Consider the following 26,203-nt stretch of genomic DNA (forward strand, 5'->3'; position numbering starts at 1 on the left):
CCGCGGGCCATTTGCGGCCCACCAGGCCATTCCATGCGGCCCCGTGGAAATCAGCAGGCACAGAAATGGCATAATTTCTGCCTATTGTAATTACTCGGGACCGCGTTTGCCCGGAAAAGCATAAAAGAGGCATGCGATGACAAACAGTGTCTCGCAGGCTCACCCATAGCCCCCCGCCCTCACCTCTGTCTCTGGCTTCACTTGCTCGCCCTGCCACTGAGAACCTTGGCTGTACTACTTGTACGTACTGCTCGCATACAGTGGGGCCTCTTTAATATCTCGATTGGTGCCACTAAAACAAAGCGGTCTCTGTGGTTAAATGTATGTTTTGAAGGCCCCTGGTTAGGGTTTCCGCCGAGCCCGGACTTTACTTCCTCATGGTCTCAGAGCAGACACGTGGTGTTAGCAGAATAAATCAAATAAGGATCCAGCAAAGTCTTCACATGGATCCGTGGGCTGCGCCTAGACGTTTGTTTCATGCATGGCTTCACTTTAGGTAAATGGGATGCTACAGGCTCTCGGTTCACAACTGTGGTGCTACGGAAAGTTTACAGGTGAAATTGGGGGAGATGCAGTTTATACACAGTTATATGCCTCGGAAGCAGCCCAGCAGAATAATTGTGTACAAATCCCAGCTTCCCCACTTTATTAAATTGTATGATTCTGAGTGAAACATTTATGTGCTTGTGTTGTGGAAAATATTTCTAACGTTTTTTACAGGCAATTCAGCTTGCTTTGTGCATTTCTTTAGAAAGTATGTTACTTTTTAGTCAATGTTATTTTATCAATTTTGATCAATGTATTGATGATTTTTATCGTATTAAAAATGTATTTTCGTAAATTGAACTAGTTGATTATTATTAATTATAGTTTGTTTGCCAAGTCTAGTGTGCCAATATCTTGTTTGTGTGCCTGGGAGTGTTACTTTGCATACATTGTTTACCCTGTCCCAGGATCTTGATCCATATCAGGGGGTCCTTGTTGTTAACACAGTGACACATTAGGTAGAGTCAGAGCTGAGGGGATAGGGGCACAGTGTGTACATAGAGATGAATGGGCAGAGGCAGAATAAGACGGCAGAGGTATAGGGAAGGGACAGAGAAAGGAAAAACAGAGGTACTGGCTGACTTTGTATGAGTAAAGCATACAAGACGAATGAGGAGCGCAGTGAGGAGGTATAGAAAAGTGAGGGATCAACATAAGAGAGCAAGGGAGTAGGAGCAATGTCAAATATGAGCGCAGAGTAATGATATTGCAGGTTATGAGGACTGTGAGGGGGCAGGAGCAGAGTAAGGACAGGACGAGTGGGCTGCTTTACATGTAAGGCTTATATTGTCAAGGATATGGGCAAGGAAATAGTGAGGGGTACAACACGGACGGAGGGTGACCGACGGAGGGTGACAGAGGGAGGGAGACAGAGGGAGGGAGACAGAGGGAGGGAGACAGAGGGAGGGAGACAGAGGGAGGGAGACAGAGGGAGGGAGACAGAAAGATAGAGACAGATAGAGGCAGAGATAGAGACAGGGACAGACAGACAGATAGAGGCAGAGACTGAGAGACAGCGAGGCAGAGAGAGAGAGACGGGGAGGGAGCGGGAGACGAAGGGAGAGCGAGGGAGGGAGAGAGATGGAGAGGGAGGGAGACAGAGGGAGAGCGAGGGAGGGAGAGAGAGGGAGGCAGAGGGAGACAGAGGGAGGGAGTCCGGGAGACAGAGGCAGACAGACAGAGGAAGGGAGACAGAGAGGAAGGGAGACAGAGGGAGACAGGGAGGGAGAGAGAGGGAGGGCGAGATAGAGAGAGGGAGGGAGACAGAGAGAGAGAAGTGTGTATGCAGAGTCTGGTGGCTCAGTGGATGAAGGCATCCGCTGCAGGGGCCTGTGTTCAACCTCTTGGTCACAGTTTTTTTTGCTCTAGCCCTTCCCCTTCCCCTTCCCCCACCGACCCCGCCCCACCGGAGCGGCCCTCGGCCACAAACCACACTGTAAATTTGGCCCCCGAGAGAAACTTTGTGAGTACCCATGTGCTAGATTGTCATTCACATTTTGCTTCTGCCCACCACAACATACATCACGGAGTAATGGGCCAGCCCACTTTTTCCCATTAGTTAATTTCATTTTGGTTAGTCGTCAAGGCGTGTGCACACGGTTCACCTCCGCATAAAGTGACAAAGGTTCTCAAAGAGTGATTTTTATTTTTTATTTTGTATATTAGCTTTAAATAGTGATTATTTATTATGCTTATCATTAGGGTGCCCGCTTAAATGGCGATTTATTTTCCGTCTCCTTTTTAAAGTTATAAAGTGTTTACACAATCTCGTAACTGCTTGTGATTTGAGTGCTTTATTGCGTAGTGATTTATTATGGTCTCATTCACAAATAATAATAAAATAAATTGCACAACTGAAAAGTTTTTCATTTAAAAATTTAATTTAAAAAAAAAACTTGTGAAACAACCAAATCGGTGAATGATTTTTATATCTAAAATGTTAACACAAGCATGCAGCATCCACATTTACGTTTATGCTTTTTTTTTTGCAAATAATTAACCATTGTACAGCATGACAAGGCCATGCCTACTGGCTGTGCAAATGACTGCTTATAGAGGACAAGTAAAATACTCCCCTGCCATGACTCTTGTATGAGCTTGGAACTGGAGAATGACTGATAATCCAGTGTTAAGAGAAACACCCACGGTTCTGGGTTCAGTAATCAATATGCCATTGGTGAGGGTACACATGTTCTAGTGCGATGGGTTTCATTTTTTAAATTCGCTTGAAGGCCATGATCGTAACTGCACGTTTTAGGGTGTTCCATATTTGGAAAGTACTGAAGATCTATTTTTAAATTAGTTATTTTTTCTTAATATACCCCAAAACAACCTAGTTGGGGATCGTAAATGGACAAGATGTAAATCCTGGTGGGGCCCACAAGCTGATCTTCATAGACAAGATCTTTTATACCTGCCATGTAGCTGCCCTCCCACCCCACAATTGATTGGCATACTTAATTAAGATGAGTGTACAAAATCATGAATCTCGTCATTATTTGAGTTGCCACTATGGACTAATTTCTGAAGATTTGTGGAGCTGTTTGACTTCATTGCTCTACATAATCGAGAGCAAATGTGTTATGGCGTTATTGTTTGAAGTTGTTGTAATACACCGCATAAAATCTTTTTACTTAAAAAAAATAAAATAAGACAAATGACGGATAATTACGTGAAATCTTTTAAAAATAAAAATGTACTGGGAGATAGTATATACAATAAAGTTTTTACCCTCCTACTGGGAGATAGTATTCCACTTAAGTCCCTTTTCTCCACCAGGAAACCCAAACTGGACTATTCCACAAATGTTTTATCCCCTTTAGCCAAAAGTAATACTGATACAAAAACGCGCAGGAATATTTGCTATTCAGAAGAAAAAAAATCCCTTAAAAATACAAAATAAAGTACACAGATGTTATATTCCATTCAATCTGTTGCATATTGTGTGCAGAAGCTCAAACATAAATTCAAGATTAACAATTAACCTTTAAACATACTGAAATACACACAAATTGATAATCACACAGTATTTTTATTTCACGAGTAAAATACAATATGGTTATTTAGTGTGCAGTTCACTCACTTGTATAGAACTACAAGTATCATTCAAAATGTGTGTCGCATATTGTGTGCAGAAGCCTAAACATCAGGGTTGTATTATTCATTAAAAAAAAATCAATTCAAAATTAACAGTTAGCATCTAAACAAAATTAAATAAACACAAATTGATAATCATGCATCAACTTTTTAATTTTTGATGCGTAAACTACAATTTGGTTATTTGGCATATAGTTTACTCACTTGTATAGAACTACAAGGATCACTCAAAATATATTCCAAGTTTTCTTTTTTGAAAATGTAAGGCAAGTATTTATTAGCTATGATGAAGTAGTCTTCTCTATTTATGACCTAATGTCAAATGGAAAGAAGAAAGAAAGTCATAGCATTACATCGTACAGTTACCTAATAAAACAGTACATCAACATTGTACCCTCGTGCATATTGAATTTTTGAAAATTCCAAATGCTTTCCAAATAGCTAGCATACACAGTAGTAATTACTGTGAATGGCAATTTGATTTCCTCCTTGTACTAATGTATGTCGTACAAATGATGATGTTGCATAAAAAGTATTTGTCAACAGTAATCATTCCCATTACTGTATCGGCCGTCTTGAATTATAAACCTTGATGCCATTCTGTATCGATGATCGAGCATATTTAGTCAGCAAGGCTCCTATTGTTTGCTTCTCTCCACACAAGTCTCTGTTTAACACAATAAGAAAAGAGGTCAATATAGAGCAAGCACTATCAAAACAAACAATCTGTAGTCACAGCCTTGAAGTAATAACTAGGCCATAGCCATGATCATATTCCATGGCTGTAAACATTAAAATAAGAGCCATTTTGGGAGGCCATCTGACTGCATAGGCTGCCACAGGGATCAGGTTTATTACCTAAATAAAAAAAGGTTCATGCTTTGTGGAGCTCAAACTGCTTTTTTTAATGCTAATTTTATTCCCAAATAAGCAAGACATCCTTAAAGAAAGAACAATGAAAGCTCACACATTTTGGATAGTAAAATGGTTTTAAAAAAACAATAGTTTAAATTTGACATCAAACTTTATTCCACTCACAATCAATGTAGAGAGATTGAAAAAAGCTCTACTAAAGCATACAAAAAGTCAAGATATTGGAGGCATCAGAAAGGGTTGCATGGGATGACTTATAACCACTGTAGCTGCATTGGAGGAGTGGCAATAAAGATCCCCGCAGACATGACTGTGAGGAGCCAATGACAGGCTCAGCCCGCAACGGAAGGTGGTGTTAAGTGCAACTGCCCAGGGGTGGGCCGTGGCTGAACTAGATGCTATAGGCGGCTTCTCGAACAGTGTCTTAGATCTGCTGTCTTAGGTACCCAGTGAGGACGTAGCAGGACGGGTATAGCCCTTGACCATGTGCCAGGCACACCGGGGTGCCTTTCCGTAACTTGGGCGGCTGGGCCCACTGATGTTGGTCCAGGAGTGGTCCTCGCGGGTTGGCCAGTAAATTGAGTGCAGGCTCGTGGTCTACGACTATACAAACATTTAGCAGCGGAAGCTGAGCATTTTGTGTGCAAATTGGGGAGAGACTTGTGGGCCTTATGAGATATACCCCTCTAGTTCTGGCTTCCACTGGCCACGGATGAATGGTACTTTAACAAAAGCAACTGATATGGTTGTGATACTGGGGGGCTTTTCACAATTTGTAATAGTTTGGTGGCAACCATTGGACCTATATGTCTGGTTCTCTGTATTGTAATTAGAAGCTTAATCGATTGCTGGTCTGTTCGACTGATGAGCAAATGTTCACTGGAGAATTCGCCCTCTGCACACTTAAAATCAAACTGTCAACATGTCTGCTCGTGCCCTGTAGGAGGCAGGTCTGTGCTGCTGTTGTGTTGATGATGAAGTACTACCTTGTGCCCCTGCTGCGTGATGATGCAGCTGGGGTTTCAGGGAATAAAACCCACACAGCTGTGAAGCTAGGTTTCCCTGGACCCAATAGGCTGCTAGTACCATATGTAATGGTAACTCAGTACGAGAAGAGGTTTCCTTTCTTTGTAACTGGACGGGAAGGCAAAGCCTGACCCAATGAGGGCCCGGGACAAATGCCGTCCGGGGGCGGGAAGCCCCTCCCTGCCCAAATTATGTAGCCCGCTAGAGGGGGCGACCAGGATTGGTCCCCCTAATCCAGGGGTGAGCTGAAGAAAACAAGGGGGGGTGGGGGGATAAATAGGGGTAACAGGCCCAAAAGAAGCACAAACCCCGCCCTTGCAGAAGAGACAAACAATCAGGAAACGCTGGCGAAGAAAGGACAGAACTGCTCCGTGGATCGCCGGTCTGAGGCAGCAAGGATCAGCAGGAACCGGATTACGTGCCGAAGGGCCTACCTGAAGTCAGAGCGGGCAGCTTTCGGAATCAGCCCGGATCCCCAGGGTCCAGCCGTAAAAGGAAGCGAGACGGATCGAGCAGTGGACGTTTTTCGGCCTCCACCCCCTCCCTTCCTCGGAGCGCATCGCAGCAGCTGGTCTTTTGCGGAAAGGAAAGAAGCAAAGGTTCAGTGGCAGAGCGGTGTGGAAGCGGCTCCATAGCAACCAACGCCAGGAACGAAGGACGACACACGTCTGAGGCCGGGCGTGGCCAGCTGGGAGGAGAGGCGCCCTCTTAAAGGCACACAGCCTTTTTTGCCTGCATTAGAGTGGATAGCGGGCCGTTCCAACCGGAGCCTGCATCAGCCTCAATTTTCCTGGTAGCTGAAGCACAGTGCCAATATCGGCCCACTCACCAGCCCTCCCGCAGCAACATGCATGTATCGTAAATAAACATACAAGACAACTTTTTTGTTGGGATAAAGTCGCTGCAGGTTTATTAGCATATACATATGCCAACATGGTGGGTTATCTTACAGACGATCCAAAGGCAAGCCGTCCCTCACGGCCTACCACCTGATGGGCCAACTTGCATCGTGGCCTTAGCCAATCGGTGCTTAGCGGTTGTGGTGAGTGGGTAGCCACTCTCACTTCCGGTGAACCAACGGTCCACCCTCTTGCTCACGCCCCCCCCTACGAGGGGCGGAGCGTTCTAGCGACCCCTGGTTGTACAGGTTTCCAACCGCCCGTAGGACAGACGGGGCGCCGTCGCACCCCAGGGTCCACCGCACAGACTTCCTGGGGATATTAGGCCTCAGCCCCCATTGTGCTCTTGAAGAGGGTACCCCTGAGTACCTTTCCGCCCTTGGAACGCCCTGTAACTCTGCCACAGCCCTGGGTGTGGCGACCGTCGCAGCCAGGCCCCCCACCAAGGCCGCCATTCCTCCCCGCTATTCCTACTTGCGATTACTAGGGCCTCATCCGTGTCCAGCAAAACAGGTCCAAGCATAAGTGGACCGCTGTACCCAATCGTCCCAAAACGCCCTGTGAATTTGGCGTGTAGCACACAAGACTAGTAAAGCCAAATCTCTGCTCCACTGGGATACACATGGCGCAGATGAACGTCCTGCGGCCAGCTGCCTCACTTGTCCGCAACAGAGCTCCATGCCACGGGAGCTAAGGGTGTAAAATCAGACCACTAAGCTCACCTGACCCCAACGGGTGGCCAATTGCCTTTAGTGGTCTTCTTCTAGGGTGCAGCTTGCCCCCTTGCCTAGGCAAGTTCACAGTACTTTTAATTGCTCCCTGGCAAACATTGCATGGAGTCACCCTTAGAAAGAGGGAAAGTGTGTGTGCCTGATATAGACACTCAAACTTCCGTTCAGGCCAACTTACGCAGCCTAACCTGCTTGCTGAACCTTCGACCGGGCACCGATGCCCGGTTCCAGCTAACCACCTGTGTGTCCTAGATCTTACACCAGGATGGTGTCGTACTACCACGTTCTGTGTCACCTGCTTCGCTGTCGTCCCTTTGGAAGCTCCGCTGGGACCCTTCAGTATCCCTGCAAATACTGCGTCACGCACTAGGCCTTATAATGCCCTTTCCTGTCCCTCAAAGACATCTGACCTCCTGATGCCCCATCCCGGCTATGGAGCCTGGCATTGGGCCCAACACCTCCAGTCAGTGTTTGCAACATATATTTTCCTTATAGTGCGTGACTAGCCCTGTCCTGCAATGCATGTCAAAGGCAGACCCCACCAGATGGTGACTATCTTGCCAAGGTAATGTGACATATGCACGGGTGTCCCTGAGTACCTGCCGGGAAGAGGGAGGAACTACAAGAACGAATACTTGCCCCTTCTAGAGCAGTGGGAAAGCCACCACAAACCTTCTTCAAACGTAGCAGTAACCTATGCTCTGACCCCGTGTTCCCCTTACCTTATAGCCCCGCAACCCACAAAAGCCTGGTTATAGGGTGGGTCTTTTTGCCAGTCTTGGATGATCTCGAGGATCCATCTCTTGGTGCATGCTTGCCCCCATAACACATTCCAATAGTTGGACAGCCCACTGCCTAGTCGCAAGCTTCTACATCATGCATATAAGGCCAGTTTGAGTTAGAATAGGCAACATCCCTTTAACATGTGAAGAGTATCTCCTCATGTATGTCACTTGTATAAGTCGTCGCCCTTTGCCTGGCTTTCGTTGGACCCTATAAAGCTTTTGCAGCAGCCTCTACCTGTATATACATGTTGTGCAACTAAGGGAACCAAAGCAGGCCCAGATTCTGTGCAAGATGCACATGCATCACCTTAGTGTGAATGGGCCTGCATGAGAAACTGGAAATTCTGAGATACAACTAAGTGAATGTTTCACCGTGTGCCAGGTTATAGGGTGATGAGTGTGGCTTAAGCGGGCCCAACTAATAAACAGGGCTACCACAAACGGAGCACTACTTCTACAACCAGCCCATCTGCCGGCCACCCACCACGGCCGGAAGTGACGCATAGGACCCTTTAGGGTCGTGGACCACTGGGCTGCCCCGTGTGCCATCTTGTGGCACTAATGTGTGTCCCCTGCGGGGACGTGTCGATCAGCCAGCAGTAAGGCAGCCTGAGACCAGCAGGAGGTTTTCAGGTTGCCGCAAAGGGGGAGAAAGGGCGCGAACAGCGTCGGGCCTATTTCCGGAGTCCGGCAGGGGAGTCAGGAGGAAGCCTTAGACTTCATCGAGTGGGCCTTCATGTCAACCAAGACTAAACCTTGGGCCCAGACACACTTGAACACAGTAGCATATTACACACAACTGGCAGCAGCAGAGGACCGGACAAGGTCCTTCCAAATCAGGATGGCACTGAGAGAGGCTAGGGCAGGTTGCAGCAAGCAAAGAAGGATGCAAGGCGTCCCATCCACTTTAGCATACTGCAGCGGACGATGGGGGTCCTACAGGGAGTATACTCCTCGAGACAGGAAACCATGCTCTTTGGGGCAGCATTCATACTGGCATTCTTTGGAGCTTACAGGTTCAGCGAGTTGGTAACCCCATCAGGGACCTATGCCTGAATCCCAATACGAATTTGTACATTATTTAAATTTGACTAGAAGGGTTTGACCTCGCTCACAGATAGTAACCTGCTGCACACGGGATGCGAGAATCCTGAACATCGATGTTCTCGATGTGCAATACGATATGGTTCCGCGAGTTATTGTGGGATCCGAAGTCTAAACTTTACTTAGTAATCCACAATAGTGGACGAGACATCTGAGGTGCGAGCCATTGAGAACTACAAAGACCGGCTGGCTTGTAGTTCTGATGCGACACCATACGTAAAGTGCACAGAATTATTTAATCTCTTCAAACTTCTCCTTCTTAAAATATAGTTATTCATATTTTTTTTAAACGAGACCTACATAAATATCTAATTTCATTATATATTGAGAAACGTGTCATTCCAATACAGCAGGAAAATGCGGGTATAAAATCAATTAGAAAACGACATCTCCCAATGTCTGTGATGTAGTTTTGTAGTTCAAGGTGACGCAATCAGTATACGCCGGCATCACGCCAATCAACAATACCGGCAATTATTTGCATTTCAAAATAAAAAGACAGTCTGTGTCTCGTTACCTCCATCCCAGCCATGTCAAAGCTGGAGGCAACGATGGACAGGTAAGGGGAATGAGACTTCTACAGGGTGTAATTTAGCTTTTTTCTAAAAAAAATCTAACTTTGATAGGTTGAGAGCTCACTGCTTCGCTACCGCGTACTCTGCCGTAGATCACTCACTACCTTGCAATCTGCCTAAAAACTTTAGTACCCTAGGTAGATAGCGAGTTATATAGTGGGGATAGTGCCGGTTGTTAACATACCCTATCCATGTGTCTTTTAACACACTCGGTCTAAGTGTCTGCTAGCAGCGATATGACTGTTGTTGCCGAAGAGCATGGCCTAATAACGCTAAGGGATATGCAGAAAAGGTGACAGTTCCCCATAAAAACGGGTCGGCTGTACACATGCAACGGCTGTCTGTCGTTAAGCATATTAAATGACTCGACTGGCATCTTTATTCACTGTTTATTTTCTGCTTTTTTTCTGCTTAATTTGCCATAAATGTATATAATACATTTTACACAAATTCAAATACTAGAAAACTATAAATACAATAGAAAGAAATATCTTTTAATAAAAATTAGTTATATGCTCAGCCCTAAATAAGTCAAGATATGGTTGTTTCGAAGAAGCACATAGTATACAAGAATGCAATGTGGAGTAAACCATGTAGAATAAATATACACAGGTTTAAAGAATTACATACAGTAAAGATACTGGTCCGTAATCCGATCTTTATTATTGGATTATGATTTTTCCATTGAGCGGGCCTCTTTGACTAGAGCTGTATGTATGTTTATTAGTGGTATCCTCACTTTTTTCCATATGTCGTATACATCAAGTACACATGGAGGATCAGAATACGGATTACACATGGTAAAACAGTGTCCAACTAATATGTAAACAATTTTATAAACAATGCAGTGACAAAGTCTTTGTACATAACGGTCCTGAAGAAAGCTAGGGAAAGTTATCCCGAAAAGCTGAAACATGTCGACCAGATAGGCAGTGAATAATTATAACTGCTTCTTTGTCTTCCTCTCACTTTTTTAAGTAGAAATCCAACTTAGAGAAGAGAACTAAGAGGAACACTCCATGTCTCCGTTGTATATCCTATTTTAATACACTCACTTTTTTGTTGCACTGCACTTATTAGAAAAGAAATCCTTTCATCTACACTCATTTCTCTCATATAAGAAATCCAACAAGAGGATACAACTCATTCCTAACAGTTTTTCTCCTGGATGGAGAAAAGAAGAGTAAGAGTTGTTTGGAATCCCAGATGATGACACTGGGCACTTTATGTGTAATGACGGGATACCATCTATCCTAAAGTGGATTTCTTTTCCTTCAAGTCACTTTTGAAAATTACTTTATACTACATCTTGATTTAGTCTATTTACGCCTTTTTTACACACTCAAGAATATATAAGACCACAGATTTTTTTTTTTTATTACAGTCTAAAACAAACCAGGTAGGCAGAGGGAGGAGGACTATAATAAACTGCACTAGGGACAAAGCCAGCTGCCCAGTGTGCATACTGCGGGAATACTTGGGACCTGGAAACTACGGCCAAGGGCCTCTGTTCAGGCATAGGGACGGGTCGTTCCTCAGCCGTTTTCAATTCATAGCAATGATGAGAAAGACTCTAGAGGCTTTGGGGCTCCCTGCTAGAGAGTTTGGGTCCCACTCTTTCAGAATAGCGGCAGCCACCACAGCCGCAGGGCTAGGTTTAGATAACAAACAAATCAAGTGGATAGGGCGCTGGGCATCCAGTGCATTTAAGCGTTACATACGCCCAATGATGTACTGTATCCGGTTTCGTCCTCTCATCCTTTCCCCCCACACTTTCCCCCCCGGTCTAGGTCTGACCAAACCACGAAGGTATGGATCCTGGGTCACTCCTGAGTGACGAAGGCTCAAAGATGGCCGGCGGCTAGACGTGAATTCGGCGGCATCTGGCTGAAGGACACCGACGTAGCCTGGTTGGGGCGTTCTGGAATGAAATGGGATCAACAGCTTCTCGCGGTACGGGAGTCAATAGGGCAAGGTGGCAGACCGGATGAAGTGGTGGTCCAACTGGGAGGCAATGACTTGGCAGCCTTGGGGAGGAAGATCCTCCTAGAAAATATGCAGAAACGCCTCACGGCCTTGGCTCGAATGATACGCCCAGCTGAAGTAATTTTTTCAGAAATAAAAGTTTGGAAGGCATGGCGTGGGTCCATGGACTTGGGGGCGGTGAAAAAATCCAGACTAATTCTAATTTTGTGATGAATAACCAAGTAGGGTCTATCAAATACATCTGTCCATTAGTCAGATGGTACATTATATTGTAGAAGCATATGGGTCAAAATTGGTAAGTGATGTTTGAAATTACCAGCAGTTATTTTGGATTACTTCAATTTCTATGTTTTCCTCAAGTTCCCATTATATTGGGCTGTTGCATATACCAGTTTGCACTTTTTGCTCATGTATTCAATAAATGTGTTGAACAATCATGATGTACAATGTGAAGCCACGTTTCTTTTCCGAACTAAAATTAGTCTTTGGCTAGACTTTACGGATTGTTGTCTGTAACAAACTTGCAGAAGTATGACGCTCAGTTTAGCAATTTGGGGATTTCTTTGTGGCTTTCTGAGATTTTTCGCCTTTTCACGGATTGAATTTTGCTGGTATACTGACTCTGTGCACAGTGACCATGCCATTCATTGCCAGTGTGCATTCCGTGTCCATATAAACAAGGTAAAATTAGTTCCACCCAATTGGCTTCTTAAACTTTACAGTAGGGCCATGGTAAGTTGGTACTGGAAATGCACCTTTTTCACTGAAGTTAAATACCATGCAGACAGTAGTATAGGTTTGAGGGGTTGAGTGCGCTACTGGGGTGTAGGCGCATCCCTGTGGTGGGCACACTTGTGTGGAGCTGTGTGTAACAAAACAACACAGTGATTTCCAAACGGTTAATTCAAATAAAGTTCCATTGGTTAAAGGTTTCAAAGTTTTAATCAAAGTCTTTCATTTGATGTGTTTCATATTAGATTCATATGAATTAGCAGACCATCAATTTAATCCATCAGAAACTGTAAGTGGCTCCGATGCATTTCGGACAAAAAGTGTCCTTTCTCAAGGAGCACTGAAACAAAGAGAATATATAAAACTAGATCAATGCACGTAGTATGAAAATGGATAAGGTACATCAATGTTTACATGAGTGACTCAGTGTGTGAACCTCATGCGCCCAGTAGCGGGATAGCGAAGAAACGTGAAAGGAGTGATGTCTCACCAAAGGACAGGAGTGTTCTCACCAAGATACAGGTGTGGGAAAGTGTGGGTAAAAAAGATTACCGGGGTGGTTTAAACAAGGATTGGAGACGTAAGTGCTACACGTGAGAACGTGGTTTAAACCGGGATTAGAAGCATCAGAGTTAAACGTGAGGAAATATAAGGCGTGGCGGGATAAAACAGGGTGAATGGTTTAAAGAGCAAGACAGTTAGGTGGTAAAACCAACGGCTCAAAAGAGCATCACACAGGGCTTACGTGACAGCTTGCGGTATACTCAGTGATCCTAGAAGAAAGATAGGATCACCGTTTTTAATATAATGGCGGGTGAAGGCGAAGCTGAAGGCTGTAAGGACAGCGAAAGAACGGGAAAACTTACTGGGTCTGCCGGTATAGCGGAGCCGTGTAGTGGGTTCCTGGAAGGTGGAACTCCGCGTAGCGAATGCGGAGTTTAGGTGGGTGGTGGAAGGGTGAAGGAAATGGAAGAGGGACTGATGAGAAAAAGTAAACAAGAGCGTTAGGTGAGGGAAGTGGCCATATTGGAAGGGAGGATGAAAACCCGAAGATACCAGGGAAAATCAGATGAAGGAGTGTGTTAAACAGAACAACAAATGAATGCAAACGGCAAAACAAAGTTGTAATGCATCAATGAATGCCCTGGAGCGGCATTACAAGTAACAGCTCAATTCAGTCCGGTCGTTAAGACCAAAAGGTTTCTGTGATTGCAGCCTGTACATCCAGGCAGTTTCTCTTTGTAACAAAGTCTTGTTATTGTCTCTGCCTTCGGTTTTAGGGACAATCTCGAGGACCATGTATTTAAGTTGAGCCACGCTGTGGTTGGCTTCATTGAAGTGGATGGCAATATTAGACTTGATGTTTTTGGTCCTTATGTTAGACTTATGTTCGTTCAACCTCGTCTTTATTTTCCTGCTTGTTTCTCACGTGTAGCACTTACGTCTCCAATCCTTGTTTAAACCACCTCGGTAATCTTTTTTACCCACACTTTCCCACACCTGTATCTTGGTGAGATAACACTCCTGTCCTTTGGTGAGACATCACTCCTTTCACGTTTCTTCGCTATCCCGCTACTGGGCGCATGAGGTTCACACACTGAGTCACTCATGTAAACATTGATGTACCTTATCCATTTTCATACTACGTGCATTGATCTAGTTTTATATATTCTCTTTGTTTCAGTGCTCCTTGAGAAAGGACACTTTTTGTCCGAAATGCATCGGAGCCACATACAGTTTCTGATGGATTAAATTGATGGTCTGCTAATTCATATGAATCTAATATGAAACACATCAAATGAAAGACTTTGATTAAAACTTTGAAACCTTTAACCAATGGAACTTTATTTGAATTAACCGTTTGGAAATCACTGTGTTGTTTTGTTACACACAGCTCCACACAAGTGTGCCCACCACAGGGATGCGCCTACACCCCAGTAGCGCACTCAACCCCTCAATCATTTAGGACGTACCAGCGAACAGTTACGTCACCTGTAGGAGCACCTTAAAATCGACACCTTGTTTACTTTTCCCACCTACTGTTGATAACCTACGCTGTGCGCCACGCCCAATTACCTTAGTAGTATAGGTTTACCATAAACATGTGTCACTGAAAAGGTCTTACTCCATTGACTCCTAGCGCAGTGTCAAAGGGCTTCTCCGCGCCGCAGACTGTGACGGGTCATTGATGCCTGCACTCGCAATTAAGGTTTAAAGAAGCTTTTTGACCTAGCATAAATCCATCTGGTCAGGTTGTTTCAAGGACAGTAACAGTCTACACCCTGGTGTTCGTCAGCATCCAAAGGATACTAACCCAGTATAGGGAACAGTAATATCATTGCTTCCCTTACAGTGGGGGCAAATCTCCTGTCCTTCTGATCAGAATTGTAAATTTTGCGGACTCGTGCTATAAGTATCACTTTGTATGCATCAGTACTCTGTTGAAAGCCCATACAAGCCAGGAGTCTTGTACCTGCTGAAAAGCAGGTAGCTGCTCGTATTGAGTGTGTGGCTGGCAGCACTTTCAGAGTATCCCTTTGCGCTGAACAAAATATGGGTAGTGTCGATAAAATATATATATTATGTGGGGCAGCAGGCTGAAAGTTATGAAAGGAATAGTGATCAACAAAGATAGCAGTGATCTCTGCCTGGGTGCAAACTTGGGTTCCATATTCATGGCAAGACAGTCATTCCCAGCCTGGAGTTGTCAGTGTACAGCAGATATGCAGTTTCTCTGTCTTGTCTCCTACATACTGTCAGAGGGAGTCTGAATGAATATCAAGGGTTCGCAGGCTCTCCATAGAAGTGGCATTTTCAGCACCAGCTTTCTCTGAGCCTAGCGCCAAACCTGCATTATGCATACGAAAGAGTCAAAGCATCCCGAAGTATGTATGCACAGTACCATCTGTCATGCCACCAGTTTAGTTACAGCTGCCCCATTCCTGGCCGCCTTGTTGTGTTGTAATGCATCTCTGCAGATTTCAGACCATCTCATCAATAATGATGGAAGTAAGTGATAGACCAGGTACCTTCGTATTCGCTGCAACATCCAACTTCCAGTCTGATTTATTAGATTGAGAGGCTGTCTTGCTGGAGAGGACTGGAGTTCCAGTGCAACCCCACAAGACCACTGTTGGGTTTATGGTTTCTCACCACCCAAGACTCTGTCCAAACTCATGCTGCAGCTGCATCGGTGAAAAACAGGCCACACTATTTACAATCACGTTCAGTTTGGCTAGGAACATTAGCAAGTACTTGAATGGCACGTATACTTGTTTGAACCTTGGTGATTAAACTCACTGCAGCTGAAATGCTTATGCACAGTTGAGAAGGTCATTACTTGTGTGTTTTCAAAATGCAGTGGGCTCACATGTTTTGCCATGTTACATATGTGGCCAAGCGCTCAGCCCCAGGGTTGGCAAGAGCATTGCTCAACAGCGAAACTTATGGATATTCCTTTTCACACCAATGACATGGATAACCAGTTCTCGAGTTAAAACTAGGGCCCTTAGCAAATTCAGAAAGACCCACTGCTCTTAAGTTATGGAGTTTGGATCAGCCCTCATCATCCTCAACATAAAACTCCAAGTACTTCACTTACTCTGTAGTTTCTCTAGATATTCCTGTAATTCAGCAGGTTTGTACGAGTCACTTTAGTCCTGCTGGGAATATGCTTTTGCTCAAGGGCCCCGAAAGTACGGGCTCAGCCTCTAGTAAGGGCTTTATTTACTGCTCCAACATGAGTTGGGGCTGGTGCAGTGGTTTTGTTTCCCCATCTCAAAAACAAGCAAAGTCAAGAAAGTGCAGATGGGGCCTGGTCTTGCACCCAGAGTGGGAGATGATGCTGTGGATAAAAGGGTAACTAATATAATACCAAGTGTCAGTATCTCAAGGGACTCAGAGTTCAGCAGCCAACGTTCATGATCTCAGGAGGGCAAGAGCTTCCTGGGTGCCCTTGAAATGGATTCACCCCTCCAGATTTGCAGTGCCAGTAAACCTGCTGCACCACACCCAAGGGTGCATTCCCTGTGGCAATACAGCAAAAGTAAATAAAGGCCCCGGCTACCGAGCAGCCACAGAAACTCCCTATCTATTGTCCCTGTAAGCTCTAGTTATGATAGACTATTCATAACTTTAGGCCCATGAAAGGATCACTCCTTCAATTTAGTATTGCACGGTAATGTGAACAGCTGTTTTTGATGGTAATTGTTACAAACTGAAAGACAGTGCACAAATGACATTACTGAATTGTATTGTCTATGGAGTAAACTAATAATTATATTTTAGAAAATATATGGTAATTAGTTTTATGGTAATTGTAATTATTGGGCTAGATACGTTCCCTTCTCAAAAGGTGAGTTGTACTATGTTACAAAACAAATTTTCAGGGAACAAAATATAAGGATAAAAGTCCTTTTTCGTATCCATATATAACACTGCTAGGTCCCAAGTGACATCCAGTCTCCTACACACTAAAGTATATTACTCAAATAAAATCTAGTTTTAAGTCACTTACTGAATATATGGTGCAATGTCAACTTCTGACCACTTCTCTCGGATGCCAAACAAGTAGTTAAATCTGTCCTGGGTGTCTTCTGGCAAGTCTTCGGTCTTTAATATACACACAGTTTCCGGTCTGGAACTTCGATCCAGCAATGCCAAGCCCTTATTATGGAAAACAAACATGTTTTGTATTACTGAATATATTCAGAGATTTCTCTGGATCTAACCTACGTTTGGTTATGTTAGGAAATGTTCCACAAGTGAGCAAAGGAGAAGAGAGAGAGAGAGAGCCAGAAAGACCTGGATGTCATTAAGCGGTTGCCCCTTGTGACCCCTGGCACTGCTTTACAACCTCTGGCACGGTCTTTGCAACCCGTGGCCTTAGTGGAGGCAAAAGAACAGAAGGTAAACACTGCCCTAATAAGCACGGTTTACTTTTGCAGCTCCCACTGCGACTTGGGACATTAAACGTTTCAGTTAAACAAACAAATCGGGTGGTTAATGCCGGACAAGTGATCATAATAAAAATGTAGTAACTGTGATAAGAAATAAATCAATATAGCTTACACTCCAAATATGGTCTGCATGAATAATTTCAGGTGGATAAAAGCACTTTTGATTTTTATGTCTTTTCATGATAATTTTCAGTATATATTATTCTTGAAGCATTCACTAGAACAATACGTCATGACGGTTTATGATTAAAATAACTTGGGTTCTCAGTATTTCCTCTTTCAACAAACTCATATCTTTTCATTCTTCACACAGTAAAACGAATCAGAAAAGTGTAATATTCCTATCACTTGAGCACCTTATTTAAAAAAAGATGGTAAATTATATGGACATTGATCAGATTTAAAAGCGGTTGTGTTATTATATAATCGTGGGCATTAGGGGTTCTTACCTTCAACAGTGCAATTACTGTGATGTCATCAAGGTCACATGACATCACTTCCAAGTAGAATTCTCCATCAAAAATCATACGATGTCACTTCCAGTGACAAAAGGAACAAATGATAGACGGAATGCTAAACAATGTCAAATATTCACCTCCAATACAGAGATCTGGGCTCAAATACATAGTTTCTTTACTCACCACACCTTTCCTGCTTGGACCCAGCCATATGCAAATCAGTCTTCACTCTGCTCCCCATGGGAACAAGACAGCCCGAACTGCCAGGCCAGGTCCTCCCTGGACAGGAAAGAAGCGTCCTAGGACCGTCCCACTTAAGGCAACAAAAACAAAAAGAACAAATGATGGATGGAATGCTGAACAATGTTAAACATTCACCCCAGTGCAGAGGTCTGGGCCTAAATCCATCAGAGTCAAGACTGGTTCGCTTTGGGCTGGGTCCAACCTGGGGTGGGGTAGTGAGCAAAAAAACAATGATTAAACCCAGATCTGTGATGGGGTGAATGTCTGCATTGTTCCGTATTCCGTCCATCATCTATTCTTTTTGCTTTTGTCGCCCTAAGTGGGATGGTTATGTCCAGACGTGGGTCCCGTGTTCACGGAATCACTGGATTCAAGCTAGCCTAGCTGATGAGGTGCGATGCCCCGAAAACCAGCCCCAGGATGCTTGTTTCCAGTCCAGGGAGGACCTGGCTTGGCAGTTTAGGTTGGACTGTTCCCATGAGGGTCAAGACTGATTTGAATATGGCTGGGTCCAAACTGGGGTGGTGTGGTGAGCAATAAAACCATGGATTAAACCCAGATCTGTGATTAGGAATGCATGTTTGCTTTGTTCAGCATTCCATCCCTCATCTATTCTTTTTTCTTCCAGTGATGCATTGAGGCAAAGGACGGGTATGCGGTTGTACTTTCGCTACCCCTGCCATTTTGGTGAATCAAAGTGTATGGAGGAACAGTGGGTGGAAGGGGTCGTTGAGAAGAGACAGTAAAGTATGAACATCTTGAAAGTCAAGATAATGAAGTATCGGCAAATACAACATTTGGAAATGTAAAGCCATTTTATATTGCACAATGCAGTTTTATTTCCACGTTTAAACAGTAACTAAAATAATCCTATTTTACATTGCGTAAAAATAAATAAAACAAGCATTGGAAATGCAATAGGTCTCGCATTAGGAAAGTTTGAGCAATTGCTATTGTAAAGGACACTTTTTTTAGTTATGTGTTGGTTTTGAAAATAGCAAAAGTAATAGCTTTGTCAGTTACAATGTCAATAGTTTTAACTTTCTCAAATGTGACACCTATAGCATTTGTAATGCAATGTGTGTTGTCTTTACGTGACTTAGATGTATTGATATTGCAAATAACAATGGCTTTTAATTTTGTAAATAATTAATACTTAAATAAAATTTATTGTAATTTATAATGGCAATAGCTTAAACGTTTGTAAATTAATTTTGTGAAGATTATGTTCAGTGTATTTTATTGTGACGAAAATCCAAGAACATTGCATTTGCACCTGGTGGTGGATGTGGTGGTGGATGTGGAGGTGATGGTGGATGTGGTGGATGTGGTGGTGGATGCGGTGGTGGTGGTGGATGCGGTGGATGTGGTGGTGGTGGATGCGGTGGAGCATGTGTTGGATGTGGTGGTGGATGTCATGGTGGATGTGGAGGTGATGGTGGATGTGGTGGTGGATGCGGTGGTGGATGTGGTGGTGGTGGATGCGGTGGAGCATGTGGTGGATGTGGTGGTGGATGTCATGGTGGATGTGGAGGTGATGGTCGATGTGGTGGATGTGGTGGTGGATGCAGTGGTGGTGGTGGATGCGGTGGTGCATGTGGTGGATGTGGAGGTGATGGTGGATGTGGTGGTGGATGCGGTGGTGGTGGTGGATGTGGTGGTGGATGTGGTGGTGGTGGATGCGGTGGAGCATGTGGTGGATGTCATGGTGGATGTGGAGGTGATGGTCGATGTGGTGGATGTGGTGGTGGATGCGGTGGTGGTGGTGGATGCGGTGGTGCATGTGGTGGATGTCATGGTGGTTGTGGTGGTGGATGCGGTGGTGGTTGTGGTGGTGGATGTGGAGGTGGATGTCATGGTGGATGTGGAGGTGATGGTGGATGTGGTGGTGGATGCGGTGGTGGTGGTGGATGTGGTGGTGGTGGATGCGGTGAAGCATGTGGTGGATGTGGTGGTGGATGTCATGGTGGATGTGGAGGTGATGGTCGATGTGGTGGATGTGGTGGTGATGGTGGATGTGGTGGTGGATGCGGTGGTGGTGGTGGATGTGGTGGTGGTGGTGGTGGATGCGGTGGAGCATGTGGTGGATGTGGTGGTGGATGTCATGGTGGATGTGGAAGTGATGGTCGATGTGGTGGATGTGGTGGTGGATGCGGTGGTGGTGGTGGATGCGGTGGTGCATGTGGTGGTGGATGTTACGGTGGTTGTGGTGCGGTGGTGGTTGTGGTGGTGGATGTGGATTTTGTCGATCATTTAAGTATAAGCACTGTATGTCAGTCAACTACATTGTACTGACTCTAATAGATGGAGATACATAGTTTTAAGCACAATCACTTTAACAATGGAGAATTGGCTTGCTCAACACAAGAACGTTAATATTTATCATAGGATACCCAACAAGGGACTTCAGTGAGACTAACATATGGGATGACCACACTCATGAAGCAAATGGTCAAATAGTCCAATTCCTAAAAACATTTCTCTTTATACCAAAATAAATAAGGAATCACAAAATATAAGAAATTAGGGCGATCAAATTGGTGGTTCATTTGTAATTAGGATAGGACATACAGAGATAAGCATGAACGTACTAACTGTCCGGCTTTAGAAGATGGCTGCCGTACTTTCACATGTACTTGTAGTCTTGATATCTGCGATACTTAAACATATAGTATCATACAGTTGCACCAAGGGATTGAGCAATTATAGATATGAGTGTCAAATACAACCCAAAATAAATATAAAAATGACTTAGGCAAAGACGGCACAAATAGAGGTTATATAATATAGACAATTACCAAAAATAATGAACAGAGCAGACTTTTTAGTCCTTAAAGATGGCCGCAGTGTAAACGACAAACCAGAAGTCCTTCCTCGATCTTTACACTGGTAGACAAGGGAGGAAATCAACACACCACGAGATCACGCAGATCTCAGATAGTATTTCAACAGGAACGCGGGAGTCTCTCACTCGAGCGTACTCTGCCTCGAGGACCCCGGGAGGCGTCTCGATAACTTCATGAAATCAGAGAAGGTAAGAATTACTGACACCAACCTTAGGGATATACGAGCGAAAACGAGCTAATCTCACTTCTAAGAGCCGGCGAATAGCTATAAGAGAATAATTTATGGGACCTTTTTACTTTTTTCAAGCACACGAGGGGTTTTAACATATGGCTGGGGAGTTGCAAAGACCGTAACACGGCGGGCAGGGGAGGGGGCGGAGCGGGGAGCGGTGCGACACGGCAGGCAGGGGAGGAGAGTAGGAGGAGGAGGGGGGAGGAGAGTAGGGGAGGCACGGCCTAGCGGCCGTGCAATCAAGAAGTGAGGGGGCGGAGCTGGGGGAGGCTGTGAGAGAGAGAGTAGGCAAGGCAGGCGGCTGGGGGCATGTGCACGCGCTTTTAAGCTCAATGCGTATGCGCATTGAGCTTAAATTTCTCGTGCACTGCAAGGAATCGCCACGATTCCTTGCAAGTTGGTTAAAGAGTGGATAAGCCCCCATAGTCTCGCAAGCTCGATGCGCATGCGCATCGACAGGCGAGACCTAAAAAAGACAAATATGCTCTTTTTTCCTAGAACAGCAATAAACCACAATAAGATTGCAAACCACTTTAGTAACCCATGACCCTGCTTGCAGGTTAGGCCGCCACCCACACCGCACAGCTCTGCCTGTGTGTGCCTGCCTTTCGAGCCAGCTGCTGCCGCCTAGTGAGTTCGCCGCACCCCCCGCCCCCTCCTGTACTGTGCCGTTTTTTCTTGTTCTGCTGTTTTTACTCTGTTGACTTAAACTATACTGTGCCATTCTTCTGGTTCTGTTGTTCTGCGCTAATTGACTGTATTGCGGCCCTGCACACATTCCCTTTTTGCCCCCTGTATCTCCCCGTCCCTTCCCGCCGCTGCCTCCCAAAGGCCCACCCCCCGCTCTCCCATTCCCCTCCCTGCTCCTGCCTCCCAGATGCTCCTCCCTCCCACATCCCCTTATAAGGCGCACCTAAGGCAAGCCCTTCTGCGCCCGACCACGCCCAGCTCCAGAACCCCTGGACCCCGAAGACACCATGACACCAGACTGCACTACGACGCCAGCACCCTCAACGCACTCAACCCCGGACGAGAACACACCTGCTACTGGGCCACCCCGAAGGGCACCCAAGGGCCCTTCACCTGCCGGAACTGCAGCTTCACCAGTATCCGAGCCGCAAAACCACCAACCAACGAACCCAACCACCACAGGTGCATCCTCCTCAACACTCGCTCCGCCCGCAAACACGCCGTCAAAATCTGGGACCTCCTCGACTCAACCGCCCCAGGCGTCGCCTTCCTGACGGAGACCTGGCTGAACCCCGCCTCAGCACCCGACATCGCCATAGCCATCCGGGAATGCTACAAGATCGCCCGCAGAGACCGCACCAACGCAACAGGAGGTGGAATTGCCATCTTCCACAAGAACATCCTCAGCGTCTCGTCCAGCACAGGCGACACCCTCAGCACCGTCGAACACCTGCACTTCCAGATTCACACCGACCCAAACACCACCCTCAGAGGAACCCTAATCTACAGACTCCCTGGACCCAGACCACAGTTCAGCGACTCCATCGCCAACCTCATCAGCATCCACGCCCTCGCCTCCACAGACTACATCCTCCTCGGGGACCTGAACTTCCACCTCGAGGACAACAACATCGTCAACTCCACCACCCTGATAGATAACCTCGGACTCAGACAGCTTGTGACAACACCCACCCACGCCGCCGGTCACACGCTAGACCCCATCTTATCCGCAAGCCCCCATGTCTCCTTCAACCACACCACCGAACCCCACTGGACCGACCACCGCTGCATCTATTTCACCTTCAGGAAGCCCACCACACACCGCCACACCCAACAGATGCCTCGTCGCTGTTGGGTCAAAGTCACTGAAGAGCAGCTAGTTACCGCCCTCGCCCAGAGCCCACCAGCCGACCCCACCAAACCAGACACCGCCGCCCTCAACATCCGACAGTGGATCGACGACTGCGCCAACACTCTCACCCCGCTCAAGACACCCTCCAACAGCCACACCAGCAAGAAAGCCGCCTGGTTTACTGAAGACCTCCAGACCTCCAAGCATACATGCCGGAAACTGGAGAAGAACTGGCTCCGCAAACGATCAGCAGACAACTACACGGCCCTCAAGAACTCCACCCGCAGACACCATCAACTCATCAGAACTGCCAAGAGGACAGCATTCAAGGACCGCCTGGATAACAACGCACACAACAGCAAAGAGCTCTTCAGTATCGTGAAGGAACTCTCCAACACCAACGACATCCCCCCTTCGCAGGACCTGTGCGACTCACTGGCAACCTACTTTCACCGCAAGTTCGCAGACATCCACGACAGCTTCAACGCCACTGCCGCCCGGCCAACCGAGACCCTCACCGCCACGATCACCAGCCGCTGATCGCATGGTCCAACGTCAACAATGATGACACCATCAAAATCATGAACTCCGTCCATCCTGGATCCCCGTCTGACCCATGCCCACACCACGTCTTCAACAAAGCCAGCACAATCATGGCCCCCCCATCTCCGGAAAGCTATCAATATCTCCTTCGAGACAGCAACCTTCCCGGAGAGCTGGAAGAACTCCGAGATCAACGCCTTACTCAAGAAGCCCAAGGAGGACCCCAAGGACCTCAAGAACTTCCGTCCCATCTCCCTGCTCCCGTTCCCAGCGAAGGTCACCGAGAAAATCGTCAACAAGCAACTGACCCGCTACCTCGAGGACAACAACATCCTGGACCCATCCCAGTCCGGTTTCCGCAGCAACCACAGCACCGAGACCGCCCTCATCGCCGCCTCCGACGACATCAGGACCCTGCTCGACAACGGAGAAACGGCAGCACTCATACTCCTGGACCTGTCAGCCGCCTTCGACATGGTCTCCCACCTCACACTACGAACACGCCTACACGAAGCGGGGATTCAAGAGAAGGCCCTGGACTGGACCACATCCTTCCTCTCCGGCAGAACTCAGAGCGTCCGCCTCCCACCCTTACGCTACACCGCCACCGAGATCATCTGCGGCGTACCCCAGGGCTCTTCCCTCAGCCCAATGCTGTTCAACATCTAAATGGCACCCCTCACCTACATCGCCCAACAGCACAACCTCAACATCATCTCCTACGCCAACGACACTCAGCTGATCATCTCCCTCACCAAAGACCCTCACACCGCCAAAACCAACCTCCACGAAGGAATGAAGCCCGTCGCCGAATGGATGAGGAACAGCCGACTGAAGCTGAACTCGGACAAGATGGAGGTCCTCATCCTCGGCTCCACCCCTTCAGCCTGGGACGGCTCCTGGTGGCCGACATCACTGGGAACAGCCCCAACACCCACTGACCACGCACGCAACCTGGGGGTCATCCGCGACTCCACCCTCTCCATGACTAAACAGGTCAACGCCGTCTCCTCATCTTGCTTCAACACCCTACGAATGCTCCGCAGGATCTTCAAGTGGATCCCAACCAAAACAGTCACCCAGGCCCTCGTCTCCAGAAGGCTGGACTACGGAAATGCCCTCTACGCAGGAAAATCAAACAAACTCCTGAGACGGCTGCAATGCATCCAGAACGCCTCGGTACGACTGATCTTCCACATCCCCCGCCGCAGCCACATCACACCCTGCCTGAGAGACCTACACTTTCTCCCCGTCAACAAGAGGATAACCTTCAAGCTCCTCATCCACGCACACAAGGCCCTCCACAACGCTGGCCCAGCATACCTCAACAGACGAATCAGCTTCTCCGCCCCTACCCGCAAGCTCTGCTCCGCCGGCCTTGCCCTCGCCACAGTCCCGCGCATCCGAAGAACAACCGCCGGCAGCAGATCGTTCTCCCACCTCGCCGCCAAGACCTGGAACACCCTCCCCACCAACTTACGGCAGACCCAAGACCTCCTGGCCTTCAGAGGACTTCTCAAGACCTGGCTCTTCGATCAGTAGCAGCACGCCCCATCCCAGCGCCTTCAGACCCTCACGGGTATGTAGTGCGCTTAAAAAATGCCCTGATTGATTGATTGAATGATTGAGTAATAGGCAGGTTGTAATGTATTGTAAAAAGACATACCATTTACCGATGTCATTTCTATTGATGCGATTGGGTGAACATTCTGTACCAAACAAGGCACTTTAGCCACAGCATATTCTTTTGAAATGCTGTTTCTCACTTACCCGTGGAGTTATCAACTTTAGTCAAAGTAAAACTAAAACTTTCAACCCTGCCCATGTGAATGAAACGTTTACAGAAACATTTTTCACATGAAATACGTATATTCAGATACATGCATATGCTTTTATTTTATTAGGTCTCGCCTGTCGATGCGCATGCGCATCGAGCAAGGCGAGAGTATTGCGAGTTATCCACACTTTATCTGCACTGCAAGGAATCGTGGCGATTCCTTGCAGTGCCCGTGACTTTTAAGGTCCATGCGCATGCGCATTAAGCTTATGCGCATGCGCATTGACCTTAAAAGTCACGGGCGCGTGCATGTCCGTCTTTGATTACCCGCTCCGCCCCCTTCCCGCCGTCTCGCATTTCCCCCTGCCGCATCAAAGGCTTTCACGGCCGGCCATGCTTTCAGTTTCACGACCGGCCGGCCGTGTCAATTACATTTCTCTCCCCGCTCCGCCCCCTGCTGCCACTTCCTTGACTGCCAGTCTGCCACATTTCCAGCCATAATGGCCGCCCGAAGCACTCCTCTGGTTTCTTTTTGAGGAGAAAATCAAAAACATAATGACCCATGTAACTAGCAGGATAAGAAAACTCGTGCCCTTGTAAAAGGCGCACACAGCAGCAGCAACATGCCCTAAACTGAAACCCACAAGTCTCTCTTCTCCACTCCCATCCCACTGGGTGGCGCTGGGAGCTAGTGTGGCATGACATGTGCTGCAGTTTTGTTTTCCAGATTTCTACAGCTTTGCCCCACGCTGCCGTCGGGAGCCGACAACTCCGCCTGTGAAGTGCAGCTCCCAACGGGCTCGGACACGTGTGATTGACTCACCCACAACTTTTAAATTCTTCACATTTTTGTACCCTGACTGCTCAAAGGATAGTCTCTTTTACATGAGGGCATAGTTGTTTAACACCTCTCCCCTCTCCGCCCCCTCCCCGCTCCGCCCCCTCCCCTTCCCTCCGTGTCGCATTTCTCC

The 26,203-nt window shown here is 46.6% G+C and overlaps 1 protein-coding gene across 1 annotated transcript in view; it reads right to left on the reverse strand.

The window, feature by feature from the left end:
• Positions 1-3,557: 3,557 nt before the first annotated feature.
• Positions 3,558-26,203, reverse strand: part of DSCC1 (DNA replication and sister chromatid cohesion 1) — a 169,854-nt gene continuing 147,208 nt past the window's right edge. The window contains exons 8-9 of the mRNA XM_086966161.1: positions 16,870-17,018; positions 3,558-4,309 (exon numbers count right to left, since the gene is read on the reverse strand). Of these exons, the coding sequence (XP_086822287.1) occupies positions 4,201-4,309; positions 16,870-17,018 (258 nt within the window). The 3' untranslated portion in view covers positions 3,558-4,200. The remainder of the gene's footprint in view (positions 4,310-16,869; positions 17,019-26,203) is intronic.

The sequence above is a fragment of the Lissotriton vulgaris genome, chromosome 4_1 (genome assembly GCF_964263255.1).
Source record: "Lissotriton vulgaris chromosome 4_1, aLisVul1.2, whole genome shotgun sequence".
NCBI lineage: Eukaryota > Metazoa > Chordata > Amphibia > Caudata > Salamandridae > Lissotriton > Lissotriton vulgaris.